This window comes from Rissa tridactyla, chromosome 10 (assembly GCF_028500815.1).
Source record: "Rissa tridactyla isolate bRisTri1 chromosome 10, bRisTri1.patW.cur.20221130, whole genome shotgun sequence".
In the NCBI taxonomy this organism is placed as follows: Eukaryota; Metazoa; Chordata; class Aves; order Charadriiformes; family Laridae; genus Rissa; species Rissa tridactyla.
In genome coordinates this window covers 4,771,950-4,792,196 of record NC_071475.1, presented here as the reverse complement: position 1 = coordinate 4,792,196, position 20,247 = coordinate 4,771,950, and the positions used below count along the sequence as shown (strand labels likewise).

Genomic DNA, 20,247 nt, shown 5'->3' with positions numbered 1-20,247 from the left:
TCCCTAAGTCAACTGGCCTCTGTATTGAGGAGATATCCTGACCACAGCGACAGCTTACACGAGATATACTTCCATTCCACCATCTGAGAGGAAAATCCCATTCATTCTAAGTTTTTCAGAACAAGAAATCTCCCATATTTAATCAACAACTTTTACCGAGGTACTTGCTGTTGATTGACAAGCTTAATCATAACTACGTTCCTAAAATTAAGATATACCCTGCTATTCTGGAATATTTCGCTCTTTCCAAAGAGCACGGCAAAACAGCCACAATTTTACACAAGGGAAGGCAGAAGAGCGAAGGGCTTTGCCCGGCATCAGCCACACCATCACGATCAGCTGGTGCCACCGAGTCAGCAGCGAAACCCAGAGCAGATCCCTCTCCATCGACTTCCACCCCTCCGGCACCCTGTAGGTGCCCAGGGGCTTGGCTTGCACGCTTCCAGCAGTGCGGACCCCCCCCCCCCCAACACACTTGTCCAGGGATGCTCGGCCCCGGCGGGGGCTCGCCCGTGTGCTGTCCCTCCCGAGCACCGCCCCGGGGGCCGGGCCGGGCTCCCATTGAGGCCGGTGTCGGGCCGGCCCCCGCCGCGGCGGGGCCAATGGTGGTTGCGGACTCGGTCGAGCCTCTCCCCGGCCTCCCCCGCCGCCGCCGGGCGCCCGTCCCGTGCGGGGGATATAGTACTACGGCCGCGGGGCCGCGCTCCGCACCCGCGCACCCGCCTCCCGGGGGAGCTGCGCCCGCCGCCCGCCGCTCCGCGCTCCCTCCGCGGCCCCCTCCGCTCCCCGCCGCCTCTCGGTGGTTTTAATTTTGCGTCTTTATTGGGGTTTTTATTTCTATCACTATTTTCGCTTTTTTTTTTTTTTTTTTTTTTTTTTTTTTTTAAATTATTGTTTCTGCCTTCTTCTGGTCGCTCTTGGCGTTTTCTCCCCCACCCCGCCGCCCCCCCCTCCTTCCGCGGCTCGCAGAGGAGTTCAGGTAAGGGGGTGCGAGGGGCGCGGAGGTTTGCGCGGGTGCGCGTCCCGCCAGCGGTGCCCCCGCACCAGTACCCGGGGTGGTGGGGGGGGGCGGTGGTGTTTGTGCCGCTGCTGCCCGGTCACGGGGAGGTGGAAGGTTAAACCCCCCCCCCCCCCCCGCCCCCCCGGCGGTGCGGCGCGGGGGTGCCGGGCTGCGGGCAGGGGTGGGGGGCTGTTTTCAGGCTGGAGCTGTGTCGTGACATGGTGTGACAGGCGGGGGGGGGGGGTGGGGGGTGGGGGGTTACTCCCGGTCATCGCGACCTGGGGACTACGCCGAGGTGGGGGGGGGGGGGGGGGGGGGAGAGCTCGGCCCCACAAAGCCTCTTGAAAAGGGATGGAGGGAGCAGGAAAACAATAAAAATAATAATTTTTAAACCCCCCCAAAAACCAGCAACAACAACAACAAAAAAAAAACCAACCCCACCACAAACAAGCAAATGCTTTGCAGCCGTGTAAACCTGGCTGTGCTTGTGCTGGGGTGGGAATTGTGTGTGTATCCCCCCCCCCCGGCCCGCATCACTGATGCCGAGCGTTGTTTCGGGGCGCCGGGGGGTGCCGGGCGGGCAGCCCGGGGTGCGGGGAGGGGGGGGGGGGGGCGCCGCCAGCGCCCGCGGCGGATAAAGTGCTTCCTCTTGTGCAAGCCAAAGTTTGGGGGTGAAGGGGGGGGGGTAGTTTCCAGAAAATGAAGCTTTGGGAGCTTCCCAGAGGCGGTGGGTTTGGGAAAAAAGCAGCGTGAGACCCTAAACAACCCCCCTCTTCCCCCCCCCCCCGCCCCACTCCGTGTCTGGGGAGCAGCGCAGCCACCTTGCAGAAGGGATGAGAGCAAATAGATTTCCTCCTGGCTCTTGGCTTCTTTTATTATTGTTATTATTATATTGTCATTTTGGGGGCTTTTTCCCCCCCCGTGCATTTCCATTTTAATTTCTTAGAAACGCTGGGCCTGGTTCACAGCCTGGTTTGTGGCTCTGTCTGCGGAGCAGGAGTCAGCCTGAACAGATTTAAAATCTTCTAGGGAAACAAGAGAAAACCCTAAAGAGATCAGTCCTAAACTAGAAAAAGCTGTAGCAGCATAGATAGGAAATGACTGGCGGCGTATCAGAGCCCATATACTGCTGGGCTATCAGTTGCGCTGGACTGACCATCCCGAAATGACAAGCTGGGAAATATGTCCCAGTGTTTTCAGCAAGTTCACAGGACTTCATGTTTTAATGTTACTCTGAGTCAGAATATACCTTCTCTGTTTTTTGGTGGTTTTTTTTGGTTTTTTTTCTTGTTATCTTGTTTCAGCTGGCGATTAGACGGGCAGGTTTTAAACAGAACATGTTTCTGGCAGAAAGGACATCATAACAACCCAGGGAACTCTTCAAAGTTGGAGACGGTCGTGCTGCCGTGTGCTGTTGAACAGCTGCTGTATTTCACTCCAGAAGCAGCTGTTTTTCAGTGGCTCAGGCACTGAGGTCCCTCTATAGGTGCTTACATTTCTAACGTGTTTTCAGGGCTCCTAGAGATGAAAGTGCTCTATGTAAACAGCACCATCAGTTTTCACAGCTTGTGTAGTCCTGCCTTTTTTTTTCTTGTTTTTGTTTTTTAATCTTCTGGTTTTGGCCGTGTCTTCAGGCGAAGTAGGGATGAAAGCCTTTTGGTTGTTAGTCTGGCCTTTAGGATAAAATATAGCCCGGGCCCGATCCTGCATTCCAGGCATTCCCCAAAATCTTCTTGGCTGCTCTGCAAGTTTTGAGAGTGCACAGAAAGCAGATCTGGCCCGGATCTATTTGCCTCTGACAGTCCCCTCTCTTCTTAAAATTACTCTGGTTACACCGAGTGACATTGCTCCTCGTCCAAAGAGCTGGGGAAATAAGCGTGCTGGCTGCTTTCTGCTGAGGGACGTCGCTCACAGCAGTTGCTAGGAGTTCGTCGGGTTTTTCCCCCCTCCTTTCAGCCCTCATTCAAATTAGGGTATCGTTCCATTCCCAGTGGAATATATGGATATTTTGATATGTGGCCTCCTAGTTTTCGCAGCCATGTAAAGAAAACATGAACTTTATTTTTTTTTTTTTCTTTTTAAATAAAAAGAACCTTACCAACTGCTTTTGGTGCAGGCTCTTTCCCCGCACGCACAGAGCGCGCCAGCTTTTCTTTGAAAAAAAAAAAAACCCCACGTTGCAGTCCAGATTTCTCTCACAGCACCGTTCTTCCGAAGTTCAAGCTGGAACAATGGAGACAGAGAAGGGAGGATCAGAACGGATCGGAGGGCGAGTCCTCCTTTCTGCCCCACACTTCACCAGTTCCTGGTGCAAGGCAGAAACGAGCTGCTTGGGTGAATTCTTACTGGAAGCCAGTACAAACTTCTCAGAAGCAGATTGTGTTTTCTGTTTGAAAACGGGGAATACCTCAGCCCTAGGACTGCTGCTGGAGGAACTTTCCACCGACAGAGATTTAAAAAAAATAGTCCTGTGTGTTAGAAATAGTTCCTCTCTTCTGACTCTTCACTTTTACTATAAGACATGATTATAGGCTAAGGTCACAAAACAGAGGCACTAACCTCTGTTTGAACTTCCTCGTGTTCGGCACATGTGGGTATTTCATTATCGGTTCAGAGGCGTAGCTGACTGACAGGCCACGCATACCAGCAAAATGTGCAATCTTACTTTTAAGTCTGTCTTTCAACCTGCCCCTGCTTCCTCCATGTGCGTATGAAGGAGGAAGCTGTGTCTTTAAGAAATATGTGTCCTGTCCCCCCCCCGCTTTCCTGTGAAATATTAATAGATGCCGCCAATGGGATGGAGCTTTTTAAGAGTGTTGTGTAAAATATCTCGCTCTGCGTTCGCTGCAGCACTGAGCACATAGACGCCTTTTGATTTTTCTCCGGAGAAGGCAAAGACAGGGCAAATTTTGGAGATCAGGCAGCAAGGATGCTCGGCAATAGCGGTAACAACCATCCCCTTCCCTGCACAAAACTGGGAGCTATTGACTATTCATGGCAAAGCGTCCAAAGCGCAGCGGCAGAGCCTGTGGAAAATGACAGCGTGTAACAAGATTGACTGGCATTTCCTTCGCGCTGGGTCACATGCCTCCGAATTCACACACACACACAAAACCTCATAGGCTGATCAAATGACTTCTATCTCTGCAGTCCACATACCTTCCACAGAAAGAGTTGTTTTATTATGCACATATACAGCTCTGTTTTCAATCAGTCACCTTGAGCGAATGACTGAGGGCCAGTGTTCGCTCCGTCCGGAGGTCTCTGCGTTTGCTCTCTAAGAGGCATAGTCTCTGTCCGTAAGCAATTTTTTTTTTTTTTTTTTTCCTCTGGCGGCGGGGGGAAAAAAAAAAGAAAACAAAGACGCAGATGTCCCTCCTGCCTTCCCTCCCCTCCCCAGAAACCTTTCTAGGAAGTTTGCTTGGCTTAACTGGGAAAGTGCAGGACAGTCGCTGCTGCCGGCGAGCGTCACGGTGGGCTGTGCTAGGAAGGATGGGTTTTGCCCTTGTGCCTCCGTGGGGCTGCCGCGGGATTATGGTTCACGTGAGTAGGGGCTTGCGGGATGCTGCCCGCCCGCTGCCTCGGCACGGGGAGGGGGAAAACGGGGAGCGCGGCTGCCCGCCGTGGGTGACGGCAGATGAGATGTCGGGGGGTCCACACGAGCCCTCCCAGTTTAGCAGCTGGCAGGAGGTTCAGATCACCGCGATCTCCGTACGCAGGGAGAGAGGAGCATGGAGCGATGGGGTGAAACCAGCCACCAGCTGGCTTGCCAGGACGTGGTAATTAGCTCAGCACAGTGCCAGCCTTATTAAGGGCAGTGCAGGTGATGATGACGTTGGCACACTGATTCATTACATCTGGAGGGGGAAAATCCGCCTAGTAAATGCTGAAGCACAGTAAATATTTTTGGCTCCTGACAGATTGATCCTTGCATTATGCTGATTAGCCTATATTTGTGGAACTGAGGAAGTTAAAAATAAGGTTGGTGGAAAGCTACAAGATAAGGAAAGGATTTGCATTTTATAGCCACCAGCAATAAACTTCTTTTTTTTATTTGTTTCTTTTTGGGTGGTAAAAATTTCAACACTTTATTATTTTTTTTCTCCCCATTCCCTTCTTTGGCTCTAGGTTTCACTGTTAGGTGAAACCCCATCATTTATTTTCTCTTGCCAGCAATATTCTGGAAGGGAGCTGTAAATCTAGAGCACACACAGTTGGGAAATGATTTCTGAAAGAATTCTTTTGCAAATACGTGGTGCAATCCTGCAAAACGCTCTGGCCCTGACAGTCCTTAGGGGGTGGTACAGACGTATCAACGCGTGTAGCAGCATGTGTGCTCAGTGAGACTGGATGCTTTGGACTTTCCTGCGAGCTGGAGGGCTTTACGAGCTTTAGCTCATGGAGATAAATGATTAAACCGACTTCTGACTGTTGCTGTTTTGTTTTCTTACACTCAGGCTCTCACCTGAACTTTCACCGCCTGGTATATGCTGTTGGGATATCCGTAAGAGATCGCCCAGGAATGGTGGATCACTTGCTGCCTACTGATGAATCCTTTTCATCTACAAGATCTTCTCTTGGATACTTTGGGGACATGACAGCAGGGGTGAGGTCCTACCAAATGCTGCCCTCACCCCTCTCAGAAGATGACAGCGACTCGTCCAGCTTTTGTTCCTGTTCCAGCCCTGACTCCCAGGTTCTCAGCTCCAGCTATGGAAGCACGTCCAGTGCAGAAGGTCAGGACAGTATCTTAGACTACTTATTGTCCCAGGCATCTTTGGGGAACACCGCTGCATCATGGTGGGACAAAAGGAGACTTCAGCCGATAGTGAAAGAGGAGTACTTTAGGTTGCCTGAATTTGCCGTGGATATGGAAGACTCAGGACCATTTCAGCCCACGCTTGAGGAAATTGAGGAATTTCTGGAGGAGAACATGGAGTTGGAGCTCAAAGAAAGACCTAAAAGCGAGACCAAGGACTTGAGAGCTTGCAGCCAAGTTTCTGTTGCTTCGCTACAGCAAAAAGACCATATGTTACCCAGCGCTAGTTTAAAAGAGAGTAAAAATGAACAGTTGAGCAGTTCGACGGAAGGTGGCCAAGGTTCAAATGGAGGAATGTCCCTGGAGAATGGGATACCAGTTATGCTTCAAATTCAGCCTGTACAGATCAAACAGGAGTCCAACACGAGCCCCAGTTCCCAAGGACCAGCACAAGAGAACATTAAAATTGCACAGCTCCTAGTCAACATCCAAGGACAGACATTTGCCCTTGTGCCTCAGATAGTTCAGTCATCCAATTTGAACTTGTCCTCTAAATTTGTCCGCATTGCTCCCGTCCCCATCGCCGCCAAGCCAATTGGGCCAGGAGGCATGATCCAGGGTCAGACGGGGATCATCATGGGTCAGAAATTTCAAAAGAACCCTGCAGCAGAACTCATTAAAATGCACAAATGTTCTTTTCCTGGTTGTACCAAGATGTACACGAAAAGCAGCCATTTGAAAGCCCACCTGAGGAGGCACACAGGAGAAAAGCCTTTTGCGTGCACGTGGCCGGGTTGCGGATGGAGGTTAGTATTGGGGTGCAGCACTGTCCAACCCCCCTTCCCCTGTCTGCTCACTTGACCCCACCTCCTGAGCGAGGAGGTTTGCACTCTGATTTTATAAAGTGTTTCTGTTCCCAAAACTCGTTCGGTTGGTTTGAGAATTTAAGAACCTTTTTCTTCCTGTTAGGTAATCCAGGGGCTCTGATAAATTAAATAGCAGAGCATCATCTGCTGGCATCAGCTGTTTAAACGTCTTAAAAAAATAAAAGTAGTCCATCGTAATTAGCGTTTCGTTCCAAGAGGGTCGGGTTAAGCTTGTTACCGCAGGCAATACCTTGCGTTCACATCGGTCCGGTTGCAACACAGCAGCCGCAGCAGATGCTCGGCTGGTACCCGCTGAGGGCTGTAAGTGAACTGGATGGTGTAGGGCAGAACCACTGCGTGCGGCTCCCACCGCACGGGGCTGGACGTCGTCACTGAAGGGCTGTGATAAGCGAGCGTGGTTAAGAAAAGCGGTATTCTGTGCAGTTTCATAGAAAATGCACTTCATCCCACTCCTTCTGGAGATGCTGGCGGTGACACGCCGGCACGCTCTGGGGTTTATTCTCCGCGTTGATTCAGAAAAATGCGTGGGTGCCACTCAAAGTTGCAAAAAGCTGTCAGATGTAACAACATCACCAGAAGGCTGAGGTGGAGTTAAGCGTTGCTTGAACGGAAGATTGCCGGTTTGATTGAGCAAAACGTTTCGCAGAGGGTATCTCTTGATTTTTTTTTTTTTTTCATTATATTCTTAATACTAGATGAAAAATCAAAACTTTGTTTAAAAAAATCAACTTTTTATTTCAAGAAAACTGGCAGAAGCCTTCCTCCGTCTTTCCAATTAGCTGTATCACTGGCCTGTCTGCTGGCAAGCGTTAATATACAGCACCACAAGTTATGAGGGGAGAAAACAAAATCTTAACTCCCTTGTATTAAATTAAACCAGATTTCTTTCAAAGAATATCCTGCAGAGCTTCAGTGAGCAGTGTCTAATGAGGAAATGGGTTGTGACCACGGGGAACAGACGAGGTAAAAAGTAACAGGAGGGGGTTGTGTAAAAATGCAAGTATGTGAGACACGCAGCACTTAGAGATGGCTGGATTGGTTTGAGGGAAAAGGTCGGAATGGGGCTGAATCCTCCGCTCCCCAATGGGACCAGTCTGAAATTTGCCCCTCAGCGGGACTGAGGAGATCAATACAATTAACTACTTTGATGATTTTTATTCCACCCCCCCCCCCCCCCCCCATTTCACTTTTTGGTGGCTCTACAAACTGGTGGTGATTTTCTTTCCTTTTGTGCTGGTGGCACTGCTCGGTGGCTTGCCGCTCGGGATGCGCTGAAATTAAAGCCATATTGTTTAGCTGAATGGGCCCATACGCCGCAGGCTGGTTCGCTCCTGACCTGCAGCAGAGGCACTCGCTGCTTTTCGTCTGGTGGCCAGAGTACGTGCGCCCAGGAAGCAGACGTGCCTCCTGCCTGGGAACGGGCCTGTGGGTGTCGCGTTGGCTTTCCTTGCGCTGGCATGTGAGCAAAACTCTCACTTTTTGTGACAAATGCATGTGGCACGTGAGGGTTTGTCTGACCCACGCTGAGATTTATACCACTGACTTTTGTGGCTCAAGATCAGAAGCTTGAGGTGTTGCCTGTGGGTGACCTTCTCCAGCTCTGTCTTACTACAGAGCTGGTGTTTCTCAGGCTGCAAAGCCAAGAGGGACATCTAGAAAAAATATTAAGCGGTAAGGGATGGAGATTGAATTTACACCGGGAGCCGTAAATGCCTTTTTGCGTAAATTCGCATTACAGCGAATGGTGTGGATCAAAAGCAGGATGCAGGTGTAAGGTGGGTCGAGAGAAGCGCAGGCCCCGCAACCGGGAGCACCCTGAACTTTCACTCTGTCAGCCACAACTTTTTAAAGATGAGGAGCCCGACAGGAGTGAGAAATTAGTCAACCTTAGCTATGAGGAACGTGTGTGCTGTCCACAAACAGCTGCTGGGAGGGCTTTTCAAACTCTCTGTTGCTGTTTGTCGTGGTGCATTCCACAGCCCAGGCTGGTATCCCAGTCCCCAAGACCTCCAAACTTTGGCAGGGCTCTGCTCCGAGGGGGCAGGTGTATAGCCGGCAGGAGAGGCAGCGCTTGAGGAGCTGCTCCCTGCGCTCGCAGCAATCCGTAGCACCATCCCGAGATTCCCGCACATCCCCTGTGCGCTGCTCCCACATCAAAGGCCAGACCCAATTGAGCGCTGAATTGCTCGGTCCCCTTTCATCAATAAAGCGTGTTTACCTTTTCCAGAAGTTCAGCGAGAGCTGTGATCTCACATGACTTAAGTCAAACGCATCTGGACTCTCTGTTTGCTCCCAGTTTTATATCATCTGGAATTTAAGCACTAAAACACTGCTGGGCTCTGCTTTCCCCCTCCTTTCCCTGCATTCTTGTGCTTGCGTATTTATTTTTTCACCGAAGACACTTAAGATCTGACCTCACTGAAGGTAGTAGTTTGAAAACCAAAACAAAGTGTTGCCTAGCACGAAGGGGCTGAGCTGCGGGGGGTTAAAGCTTCCCCAGCGCTCTGGGCAGTCCTGCTGTGGTGAAGTTCCACCCTTTCACTGCACCAAGGTAGGGGTGTGCGCACAGCAAACCCTTTTGCTGACCCCTGGGACAGCTGGAGAGCCCCAAGCACCTCCCTGGAGGAGGCTGAACCCTGCTTGCTTGTGCCCTTCCTTGGCACGGGGCGAGAGCTGTTTTCGGCTGGTCGCAGAGAGGGGTTCATAAGTGGCCGGTGACCCGTTGCATTCAATAGCCGCTGTACCGGTCGGACCGCTGATCCGTGTCCTGCCAGCCCGTACCTTTGGCACAGGGCAGCCTCTGGTTAGCGCTGCTCCTGCGACGGCCCCCACCGAAAAGCGGCGTGGGCCGGTCCCCAGCAGCCGTGTCGTGGCACGGAGCAGGAGCAGCTCTGGCTTTCCCTGCCCTGGCGCAGCAGCGTACAAAGCTGCAGGTGTTGTAAGGGCTGGGGGATTAGGCAATGGCCTGTAAATGCCCTGCCGCATCGCCACGCTGGAGGCGCAGCTGGCTCCGCAGGTGACAACGTGCAAGGCAAGCTCTGCCTGGTTTGGTAGGGAGGGTTTGAAGGCTTGTAATGCATGGGACCAGGTGAGCATGGGGAGGACCATGTGTGGCATCCTGCAGTGGCCTTTTTTGCTGGTGCTGTGCAAAGGGGTTTTCAGGTGTGCTGGAGGAGTGCTGGTTTACCATACCCATGCTCTGGGGATGGGCAGGATGAATCCATAGCTTCCCCTCCGCTGCGGAGGAGAGGTACAGCCTAGGTCAGTCTCAATGGCTGGTGGCCATGGTAGGGACCATGGAGTACTAGGCTGAAACTGTTGACCTTTCTTGCCTATTGAGCCACATAGTGATGTCCTTGTTTGGCCAGGAGTCATGGGACACATCATACACATCAAGGGAACTCTAGGATTTGTCTCCAAGGGAGATGTAGTTACAGGTCCTTTGGGGTCCTACTAGACAAAAGGATGAGGCAGATTCTTCTAGTTGCTCTGGGATTGCCCAGATCCCTTCTCCTTTCTTTTGAAGGAGGAATCCTTCTGCAAATGGCAGTGACTTGGGATAGTGAGGTGTTCCTTGGGGGTCCCTTGTGTTTGTTTGAATGTGGCATTCCATTGGGTATGATTTGCAGTTTTCTTGGGGTGATCTTAGTGCCGGAATGTGCTGCAAATACCATTTCACTGCAGAGCCAGGCCACCAGATCCTCCCGGCTTCCTTGTCCTAACCTTTGCGTTGTTTTTTTGTAAACACACCGACAGCTCGAGGTTTATTTCTGTGGGCTCTGTAAGTTGATCTTTCTGTGACTGCTGGGGAACAGTATTGCAACATTCCCGCCTCCTCAGCTAAGGACATCGTTATGAGGCAGAGCGTATTTTTGTCAGATGAACTCATCCGAGCTCCCAGGGTATGAGCGGAGCTGCTCACTCCTGATATGCGCCTCTTTCTCCCCCAGCATCCATGCAATCCCCGTTGAAATGCACTTGTGGAGCTCTTGTGCAGAATTAGCCATGTGCTACTGCACTTCTGTTGCAGATGGTGACCTTAATGGCCAAGGACATGGGACAAGGCAACCCGGCCACATCTGGTTTTACTCCTTCTCTGAGTGATAAGCCTGTATATAAGAGGACGGCTCTTTGCAAAGGCCCTTTTCCCTCGCTGCTCCCTCTTTTCCCTGGACATGGTTGCCACCACTGGCAACAGGTCCATTCCTTGTCCAGCGCTGAGTCCCACTGAGGCAGTCTGCACAAGCAACGTGCCGCCCTCTCCGTAAAGATGTTTAGTCCCACTCATCCGTAGCTCTACAAGAGCATCCCTCCAGGGATGTGGCACTGGGACTAGCTCACTGCTAAGGACTCGGGAGAAATCCCTGGCCCTGCTGCTCCCAGGTCCAGACTGTAGTTTTGGGAAGCCGTGGCTGGAAGGACCAGGGTTGCTAGAGAAAGCAGGTACTAGGGCGAAGAGAAAGCCCTGTTGCAGCCTTTATGAAGAAGACACATCCCAGGTGAGGAACAGGTTGATGGCTCCATTAGGGCATCTGTCTATTGCACTTAATGGTGCATTTGACTCTCACCATGGGGATACCAAAGCAAGGACCAGGCAGAAAAGCAAGAGAATGGGTGAAGGGACCTCCCCTAGAAATGCCGCTGGGAGAGATATGTCCACGCCATATCTTACCCATGGCAAGTATCTGCATCTGCTTTGAGCGGCTGCAGAGCGCTCTGGGTAGAGAGAGCCTCACCAGACTGAAGAGCTGCGGAACTGTGGAAACCATCCCCAGCTTTCCCAGTGCCTGCGCCCTGTTCCTCAACTGGTGGCGGGAGATCAGAGCTAATTAAAACCTTTATGTGGAAACTTATTTTTCTTGCATGAAGGACTTATTCACAGGAGCCCAGCAGTCCTGTTTTCCCCCTTTCATAAAAATAGCGTATTCACTCTGTTGGTGATGTGATATTTTGCTCCAGAAGGGTGCATTTTTCTACATGTTCTTTCCCCCATTTATTCAGCTAGTGCCCATGACTTCATTTATTTATTGTAAATAAACAGCTGATACCGTTTCTTGCAAGCTCTCTTTCTGTGCTGCTCTTTGTTACTGCTCTGGCAACAAAGCACTTAATTGCCCTTTGTCAGGCAGCAAATTTTTTGTACCCATCTGGACAGGGCTGGTTTAGTGTGGCATTATTAATTAACCCTGTGGCTCCCGGTCAGGTCCAAGCTGGAAATAGAGCCAGTCCTGCAGTGAAGACCAAAGGATTAGCTCATTTGGGTTCAGTAAAACCTGTGGGATTCACGGTGGTTGTTTAGGGATTTTTCTGTGGAGATGGAAGGTGGGAAATATCTAACATTGAAATGACTCTGGGAGACAATTTTGCTAATTAAAGGCTTAATCTTGATTTCAATTTACCCTTGAAGTAACTATGCTAATGGCCATCGGGGCCCACCTGGCTGTCAGCTGTTACACTGTTGAGCATCTCTGGTACTGAGATGTTAATGACTCTTTATTTAGCCTGCAGGAGCATGTACAAAAGCCGCTTTTTCAGCTGTGTCTGATGAGCCATGGAGCTCCTGGGTACCGACGTGTCTGGCTGTTATCTGGGGTCCACCTCAAATTAGGTGCAACTACTGGGCGTCTGTCGTGCTCGTGCCAGTGGGAGCTTGGATCAGAACTCACCTGCGGGATGTTGGTTGTTACCTCTGCTTGAGAATGGTCCGTGCTTGGATTTGCAGGAGAGAGTTTGTGGGACGGGCTTTGAAGGGGACTGGCAGAGGGATCATGAGCAGCACTGTTTTAGTTGAGCTGTACCCATGTTATCGGGTTTAGGGCAAGGTTGGTACAAACGTTGTCTCCATGCATTGCTCCGAGTCCAGAGATGATGTGGGATGAGGCTGATAATTGTGTGTTTCCATCACTGCTGCTGACCGACGGTTGGGACCAGACCGGGCCTGTTGTGTGTCCCTTTCGTTTTGTACGTTTGGGCTTTGCCACAAGTGGAGTCTCACAGTGACCTGAGGGGACTTCCCCGCCCCCCCTCCCCCCCACTGCGAGAGACTTAGCAGTGTGAAAACCCATTTATTTGAAAAGGCTTCTCGTCTCTTGCAGGTTCTCCAGGTCAGATGAGCTGTCCCGGCACAGGCGCTCCCACTCGGGGGTGAAACCCTATCAGTGTCCTGTCTGCGAGAAGAAGTTTGCTCGAAGTGACCACTTGTCCAAACATGTCAAGGTGCATCGGTTCCCACGAAGCAACCGCTCCGTCCGCTCCGTGAACTGATTGGTCCCGCTTTCCCCTTCCCGCCCAGCCATCCTACAACAGCTGATGACAGCACTTTGCTCACTATATTTCTAGTGATAATTTATTTGTCTCCGCAGAACAGTCAATGCTGTTACTTGATACCACCACGTCTGAGTGTCCCATGTCCTTTAAAGATGATTTGAGAATGAAGTTCTTTTTGGGTCAAGGGAGGGGGGTGCTTCTTCCTTTTGTCTTTTTTTTTTTTTTTTTTTAAGGATGTTATTTTCCTTTCCTTCTATCTTTCCCTCCTTTGCTGCTGCTGCTTTTGGAAATTACAGTGTTTTATTTTTAGCTGTTTTCTGCTGCACAGGAAAATGTAAGAGTTGCTTGCTGCTAGTTAATTATAGCCCTGGCATTCCTAAGGGCTTTGCTCATGTACAGGCCATTCATTGTGAGTTTTTATTAAGCTGCTCTATTTGTCCAGTTTGGAAACAGCAAATTCCTTTTGAAATGAAAACAACTCCTTTGTTTTTGGGTCGCCTGAGCCAAGGATTTGTAGGGGCTGGCCATAGGAGGAGGAACAGTGGGAGTCGGGGACAGGGGGAGGCAGGGTATGGAGAGCGCTGGAATGCGCCTCTCTGCCTCTCTGGCTTCTCCGGCTCGCATTTACCTTTTCCTTGGCTAGGGCTATATATAAATATTTATGTATATATATTCATACATACATACATATATATATATATATTTAAGCAAAGGCATATCCCAAGCAAACCTGGAAGCTCAGGCTGGATGAAATGGCTTGGAGCGGGGCCTTTTTGGTGTGGCTGAGCGCGTACTGTGTGCATGCTTCTCCTGTCCTCTGCTGCCGTGGGGGTGGGAAGGATGCCCACGCATCGAAGGAAACGCTGCTTTCCTTTGACTTTGGTTTGCAGCACCCACTGTCTTTAGCAGAAGAGCTGTTGTCTAGCACCTAAAGCAGCGGGAAGCAATTTGTGGAATGGCTGAGCTCTGCTCCTGTCCCTGCTCCTGTCCTCTTGTGTGAGCGTGGGGGAGAAACCAGAGCGCCAGCCCTGGGGGTGCCCGGTGGTCCTGGTGAGCACCAGGCATCCCGAGCATCCACCGCAAGCCAACGCCTCGCTGGTTGGAGCTAAGTCTCCGTTTGTCTGCTGGCCGGCAGGGTCTTGTAGGATGTACCTGTACCCAGGGGAGGGTGGGAGGCATCATGGCCTGGTGGGACCGCCCCGTGAGGTCTTCTGTCCAAGGGTGATCTTCAGCGCTAATCCTCTCCTGACCAACAGCCATGTCAGAGCTCCACGCAGCTAGGGTGGGCGAATGGGTGAGAACAGTAGCCAACTGAAACAAATTTGTGTGGTAGCTGGCGAAGAAGGGAATTTAAACAAATAATCGGATGGTAGCAGGCAAGTGATTTTGTTTGTGTTTCTTCTTCTTGTTTTGCTTTTCCTTTTGAACTCTGGCGATTGTAAGAAGCTTTAGAAGAAAATAGAATTCAGTAATTAGGCACGATTTTACAATGGATGTTGCATTTCTTTTCCATTTGCAGACGGCATCTGTTTGTCTTTTTGTTGGCAAAATGGGAAATAGGAAAGTGCGATTCGAGCGCTGGGCAGAGCAGGAGCCCGCGCTGTGCAAGAACAGCAGGTCTAGCTAAAGCGAATGCATTCCTTTTGTCCTCTAGAAATTAATATAAATGAATTATCATCTATTGACTGGTCTATATCACATCCTATGAATGTATGTAAATAAAACTGTACATAGATGCATATCTATATAAAATATCTTTTAATAACATATCAAAATTTGTGTAAATTGGAAACAAAAATACCTATAAAGCCAGTGTACATAAGTTACAATTCTGTATATTTTCTTTTGTTCTTCATAAAAATATATTTACTTTGACAATAAAATGAAAATGGAAATTTTAAATCCCTTCTTGAAATTATTATTCATTAATTTCCTTTGAAGCCAGCTCTGTAATCAGGACATTGAAATTTTGATTCACCTGAACATAACTTTTCAGGTGCTGGGTCACAGGGAGATGATGGAACAGATCTGAAGTTGCTTTCAGAAGTTTTTCTCATCTCAGAAAGCTCCTGGGAGGCGCGAGAGGTTTCAGCTCTCCCTTTGCCAGAGCCCTCACACCTCGCCTGGCAGCCGCGCTGGGACCCAAATGCCTTCCGTGGTTTCTGACTGCTGTGGGACAGGTCTGCAGCTGTAGTAAAACTGTGGTTAATAAATTAGAGCAAGCAGGTTTTGAGGAAATTCAAGCTCTAGTAGTTAGTGTGAAAGAGCAAGGGCTTCAGAGGCTGCTTGAGACTGTTGACGGTGACTCACTGTGTGACCGAGGACAAAGGACTCAATTGCCATGTGCCGCAGTTCCCTTTCTTGTAAAATGGGGATAATAATGCATCACGGTGATACTATGGGACTTAGTTTACGTTTGTGTAATCCTTGGATGGAAGGAGCAAGCAATAAGACGAGTAGTCACAGGATTAGATTGTGAAAGAAAGGCTCAGCACGGCGGAGGTCTTGGTGCCAAGGCGCTTCAGTTGGCTCTTCTGTAAATCCCATGTCTGAAAGAGTGATGTGAAGGATCTGTGGTACGAAGCATGCCTCAGGCCTGAGGAGAAGACAACCTGTCCTGAAACAACGATTGCTGCCCAGTCGTAACAACAGGGGCATGAACATGATGCTTTTGCGATCTGCAAGCCAGGACATCCCTTCCACTGTGCTTTTGGTTGCTTGGCCTCCACTGGAAGAAGAAACCATCAATGTTGCTAAGTGTTAAAATCACTTCTGAGTCTCCATGGGAGCAATGGTGCAGTGGGTCCAGATCTTCTCCCAGAAGAATCACTCTCAGACTAATGGGCACTTAGCGATTAAAGTCTCTCCCTGATGAACGGCCACCAAAAAACGCCAGCTGATGAGCCAGGGATCTCCAGACACCCGCTTATTTTTTCTAGAGAGCCCCTATCAGTCCGACAAGAGGACCGAGGGATGTGGCAGAGTAAGTTCTGTTTGCGCCAGGCTGTTGTTACCTCCTGAGATGCAGCCTGAAGACCAGAGTCCTAAGGACAGCTGTTTTAAGAGTGCTAGTCGCGTACATGCTTTAATTAGCAAGCCTGCACCGAGAGGACCTCCGATTCCCTTCTGTTCTCACCCTATCGACATCATGCATTAAACCAGCTGCTTTATTTTAACCAGCATCTCGGTCTCCTCCCCATCTCATCTGGAGTTCTGATATTGCTGTAACATTGGGCAATTCACCCTGCAAGACGCTCGGGGCAGAAGTTGTTATTTTTCTGCAAGAGGCAATACTTAAAGCTGAAGTGGAGTAACGCAAAATACCTGCTGTTGGAGCACAGCAGTGCAGAAATCTAACATCTAAGCTATGTTTTGGCCTGGAATATTTTCCATGAAACACTTATTTTCTCTCTTTTTTTTTTTTTTCTTTTTCTTTTCTGTTTTAAGTATGGTTTCCGAGTGTGGGTTGTGTGGGTTTTTCTGACTAATACCTGTAATGAAATTTAAGTTTATGTAAAAGTTGCAACAGTTTGCTAAGAAGAGTAGGGTCATGTTTGCTGTGAAATGAGAGTTAGTTCTGCATGAAAATTAATGGTGTTTTCAGAGGTTTGTCACAAAAAAGTAGACATTTCCAAACGAAGATTTTGATGTTTACTTTATGTGGAATTACTGGCCTGCCTAGGGTGTGCTGATTCATGAGAAACACGTGGCCTTGCCTTAAGCCTGATTACTCTTTACCCACCTGAAGATAAATATATATTTCAGTGCTTTGATGCCACAACTGTAAATTAGTTTATTATGTCCCATATGCAGCAACTCTGCACAGCAAAACACAGCATGGCATCATCATACATATGCAGAAATCTCATTGACTTAAACATAAATCTCATTGACTTAAAATAACTGAGTTTCTGAGGTGTGCATGGACATGTGTGCAGTGTTAGAGCCTCTCACATACGGAGCGTGATCTGGTTCCTAACACTTGCAAGATTTCTTTAAGTTTCTAAAAAGTTTTACTGGGAATTTCTGGCTGGTCCTAGTCTCTTCATCAGAGCTAGAGGTGAAGGAACAACGTTATGAAAGGTGAGGAGCCATCAGCTGGGAAGGTTGTGCTTTAAGTAAGGACTAAGCAGAAGGAATAAGAGTAAAGTGATATTTCTGTAAGGTGACCTGACTTCTGTGGCCTGTGGATAAACACAGAGCGGTGGAGTGATGTGCCTGAGACCACAGAGCAACGCAGAGGGGAAACGGGAACAGAACCAAGAAGTCCCAAATCTCCTTTGCCCCAGACGGTGGCACAGACCACACACCATTTACACACAGCGGGTTACAGAAGGCAAAAAGTAACAGGACACGTAAGTGAGACATCAGATAAGCAAAGAAAGGTAAAGACGGGGCATGAGATAAAGCCAGGCTGCGCTGATAACGTCTGCTTTTGGAAAGGATGCCGAGGGGAGAGGAACGAGAGAGCTTCCTTGCTGGTGTGTTGCACTTGGGAGTCACCAAGGTAAAAAGCCCTAAAAAGGGTCCTGCTCCCCTGACCTGTGGTACAGAAGAGCTTTTCCTCCTGGCAACCTGGGGGGGAGCTCAGGGAGCTGCACCCCTATGGGAAGCCACCCAGCCCACTGAGCAGGGGGGGTGATGAAAGGCGGCAAATCTGGCTGCCTGGAGGAGGGCTGGGGTTTAGCCCCTGCGATGTTTGCAACAGTGCCCTGCTTACCGCCCCCCTGGGGGGTTGTTTCCACTTACGTCTTTCTGCCGGGAGCCTTCTCCTTGTCTAAATGGCCACTATACATTTAATCCAAACAACCAGGTGACTCCAGCACGGAGCCGGTGGCAATAAGCCAGCGTTAATGATTACCCCGGGCCCCTTGCGTTATGTAAGCCCGCATGTGCTGTACCACGGGCCCCCGGCTCGGACGTGCCCTCCCCGTCTGAGAGAAATACCAAGGACCTGCCAACACACATAGAAAGCTGTTTGGAGCCAGCCGGGATTTTCCTTCTCCCCTTTTGACAGCACCTATGAAACCCGTTACTCACTCGGTTCAGCGATTGCCATGCTTTGCTTGCTTGTTATTCAGAGACGTTGCTTTTAAAGAAAGAGTTGTGCTAAGCTCCCACTGACTTCAGCACAAGCCAAGGACAGGCACCGCCGCGGCTCTTCCAGGGAAAAAAACTTTCCCAGCTAAGGCAGGGACTGCAGATCCTGGAGGGTCCTTGGCTTCTCTTGCTCATTTCTTATGGGACATCTGTGTTGTTGTGGCTTTCAGCCTCTTATCCCACAGGTTCTAGTTTTGTTCTTGCCTTTTTTTTTTTTTGAGGGGGTGGGGGTGTTTGAGAGTGTGTGGTGCGTGAAAAATAGATATTTTGAAGAATCTTCTAGCCTGAACATCCAGTGTGTGTTTGCATACAGCTACAGGGATGGCACTTAATGACTCTTCTGGTCAAATGATCCTATGTCGTGAGTTTTGTAGCTCCTCAGTGCTCAGCGTTCTAGAGGCCTGAGCTTCGATCTGCTCTGCCAGCTCAGGGCAGGCCTTCCTCCAGCTGGAGCTGGAGCACATCCTTCATCTCTTGCTGTGTTCCCAACCCAAGTATCACTTTTCTAATGGTTTTGTGATTAGGCTGGCTCAAAACCCATGAAAGTACTTGATCTACAGAGCTAAGGCTGGATGAACTTCTTAGCCCTTGGAGAAGTCTGCTGCGGAGAGCTTTCATCGGCTCACCTGTCCTGACCCATGGAGTGTGTATGCCTTGGGCAGCACCTTGCTGAGCCCCAGCTCACTATTTAGGTAAGCGTCCCGCTGTTTAGAGCGACATCTGACAAGGCTCTGGCCATCACGAGCAGAGGGCTGTGTTTGCATCTCTGCTGAGCACAGCAAGCCGAGGCGTTAGGTAAAATGGGAGTGAAATACGCGAATGACAAGTAACGGTTGGGAAAGCCAGCTCTCCTGTTGCACTGGTCCGCGTCTGGTAACTCTTTCCCTGCTCGTGTTGGAGTCATAACCATCCTGAAAGGGAAAGAAAACTGAGGTGAACGTGGCCTAGAGTTCTCTGGGAGGGAGCAGGGGAAGGAAAACAGAAACTGAAGCAAATTATGGTGTACCGGGCTCTGTTCTGTCTTTTCCAGCACAAATAGAGTGACAGGCTCTTTTCATGGAAAGGGCTCTGCTTGTTGGGCAGAGGAGGGTGGTCTGAGCGAGCAGCCAGCATCAGACCAGCTGCCGTGCAGTGTTCTGGGGCAAGAGCAGCTTTATGGCAGGGGGCTTAGGGAGCGCTAGTGGTAGGTTGTGCCGTGGACAGTCGGCAGACATAAAGAGAAGGGGCTGGGAGTGCTCGCTGTTGGTCCTCCGGGTCCCCTTCCTTGCATAAGGATACCGCTTTTCTCCTCCTGACTCTGTAGGTGATTCTTGGAGCGGCCTCGAGTGAGTCTTAGCACTTCCCAAAGCAGAAATGTTATTTATCCATATGACCCAGATACCGGGAACCTCAATAATTACAAGGCACTCTGAGATCTTTAGTGGAAACAACTATCCAGGAATTGTTTTGCATGGGACTGAGGGTGGAGTCCACAAAAAGAAAGGTACAAAGAATTACTGTTCTGTATCTAAAAAAGCCTCTGGCATCTGCCTCTCCTATTGAGTCTAGCGGGCACCAGCTTAAGCCCTGCTCGTTATTCTAATGTTATGGTTGCAAATACAGGGATTGGGCTATTGGGCTGAAAAGTATCCAGGCATTTAGTAAACTCGCCTTCCATAAGTGAAGGAGTGACGTGAACGTTCGAGTTTGGCTGTTGACTGCTGACTTTTTCTGAGAAGTCTATAAACGGCAGCCAGGTAGTCTCTCACTTTTTGTTTCTCTGGTGCGCGTTGTTTTTCCATGGACAACATGTCCTGGACCTGAGAGAGTTGGCTGGAGCTGGATTCATTCAGCCCGGGCGTCCCTAGTGGCAGATAATGCACTGGGGAGGGCAAAGGGCTTGGAAATTTCGTTATGCCAGAACAGCCGTCCTGCGGCCAGAGCGGCTGGAAAAACACCCGGGCTGCACTGATGCCGGCAGCGCCGTAGCGAGGGGTCTCGTGGACCAGCGCCTGTGCTGGACCTCGGCTCTGCTGGGCCGGTTCTCAGGTCTGACTAGGACACCGTGGCACCACGGAGCTGAGACACGGATGTGGGCATCCCGGGGCAGGGCTGACGTGCGGAGCCCCTTGCTGTAAATGAGACCTCTCTGCCTCGGTGGATGTGGAAATGGCCTCTGGTCCGGGCTCCTTCCTTTTGGAAGTGCCAGACGCTATTGGGGAAGGTCAGCTTTGGCTGGAAGGGGAGCGCGGGGT

The 20,247-nt window shown here is 50.1% G+C and overlaps 1 protein-coding gene across 5 annotated transcripts; it reads left to right on the top strand.

Annotated features, from left to right (window-relative positions):
• Positions 1-688: 688 nt before the first annotated feature.
• On the top strand, positions 689-14,808 carry KLF15 (KLF transcription factor 15). 5 transcript variants are annotated; one of them, XM_054216470.1, is made up of 3 exons: positions 689-979; positions 5,458-6,565; positions 12,742-14,808. In XM_054216470.1, the coding sequence occupies exons 2-3, from the start codon at positions 5,523-5,525 to the stop codon at positions 12,908-12,910; spliced, it is 1,212 nt and encodes a 403-aa protein (XP_054072445.1). In that variant the 5' UTR covers positions 689-979; positions 5,458-5,522; the 3' UTR covers positions 12,911-14,808. The 5 variants fall into 5 exon arrangements, with proteins under 5 accessions (XP_054072445.1, XP_054072442.1, XP_054072444.1 ...); XM_054216467.1 differs by lacking the exon at positions 689-979 and adding an exon at positions 1,774-3,945; XM_054216469.1 differs by lacking the exon at positions 689-979 and adding an exon at positions 1,775-4,260.
• The last annotated feature ends 5,439 nt before the right edge of the window (positions 14,809-20,247 follow it).

Coding starts and splice junctions, on each gene's coding strand:
- KLF15 (XM_054216466.1), top strand. CDS start 5,409: ATGATTAAACCGACTTCTGACTGTTGCTGTTTTGTTTTCTTACACTCA. Junction 6,566..12,741: donor TGGCCGGGTTGCGGATGGAG/GTTAGTATTGGG, acceptor CGTCTCTTGCAG/GTTCTCCAGGTCAGATGAGC.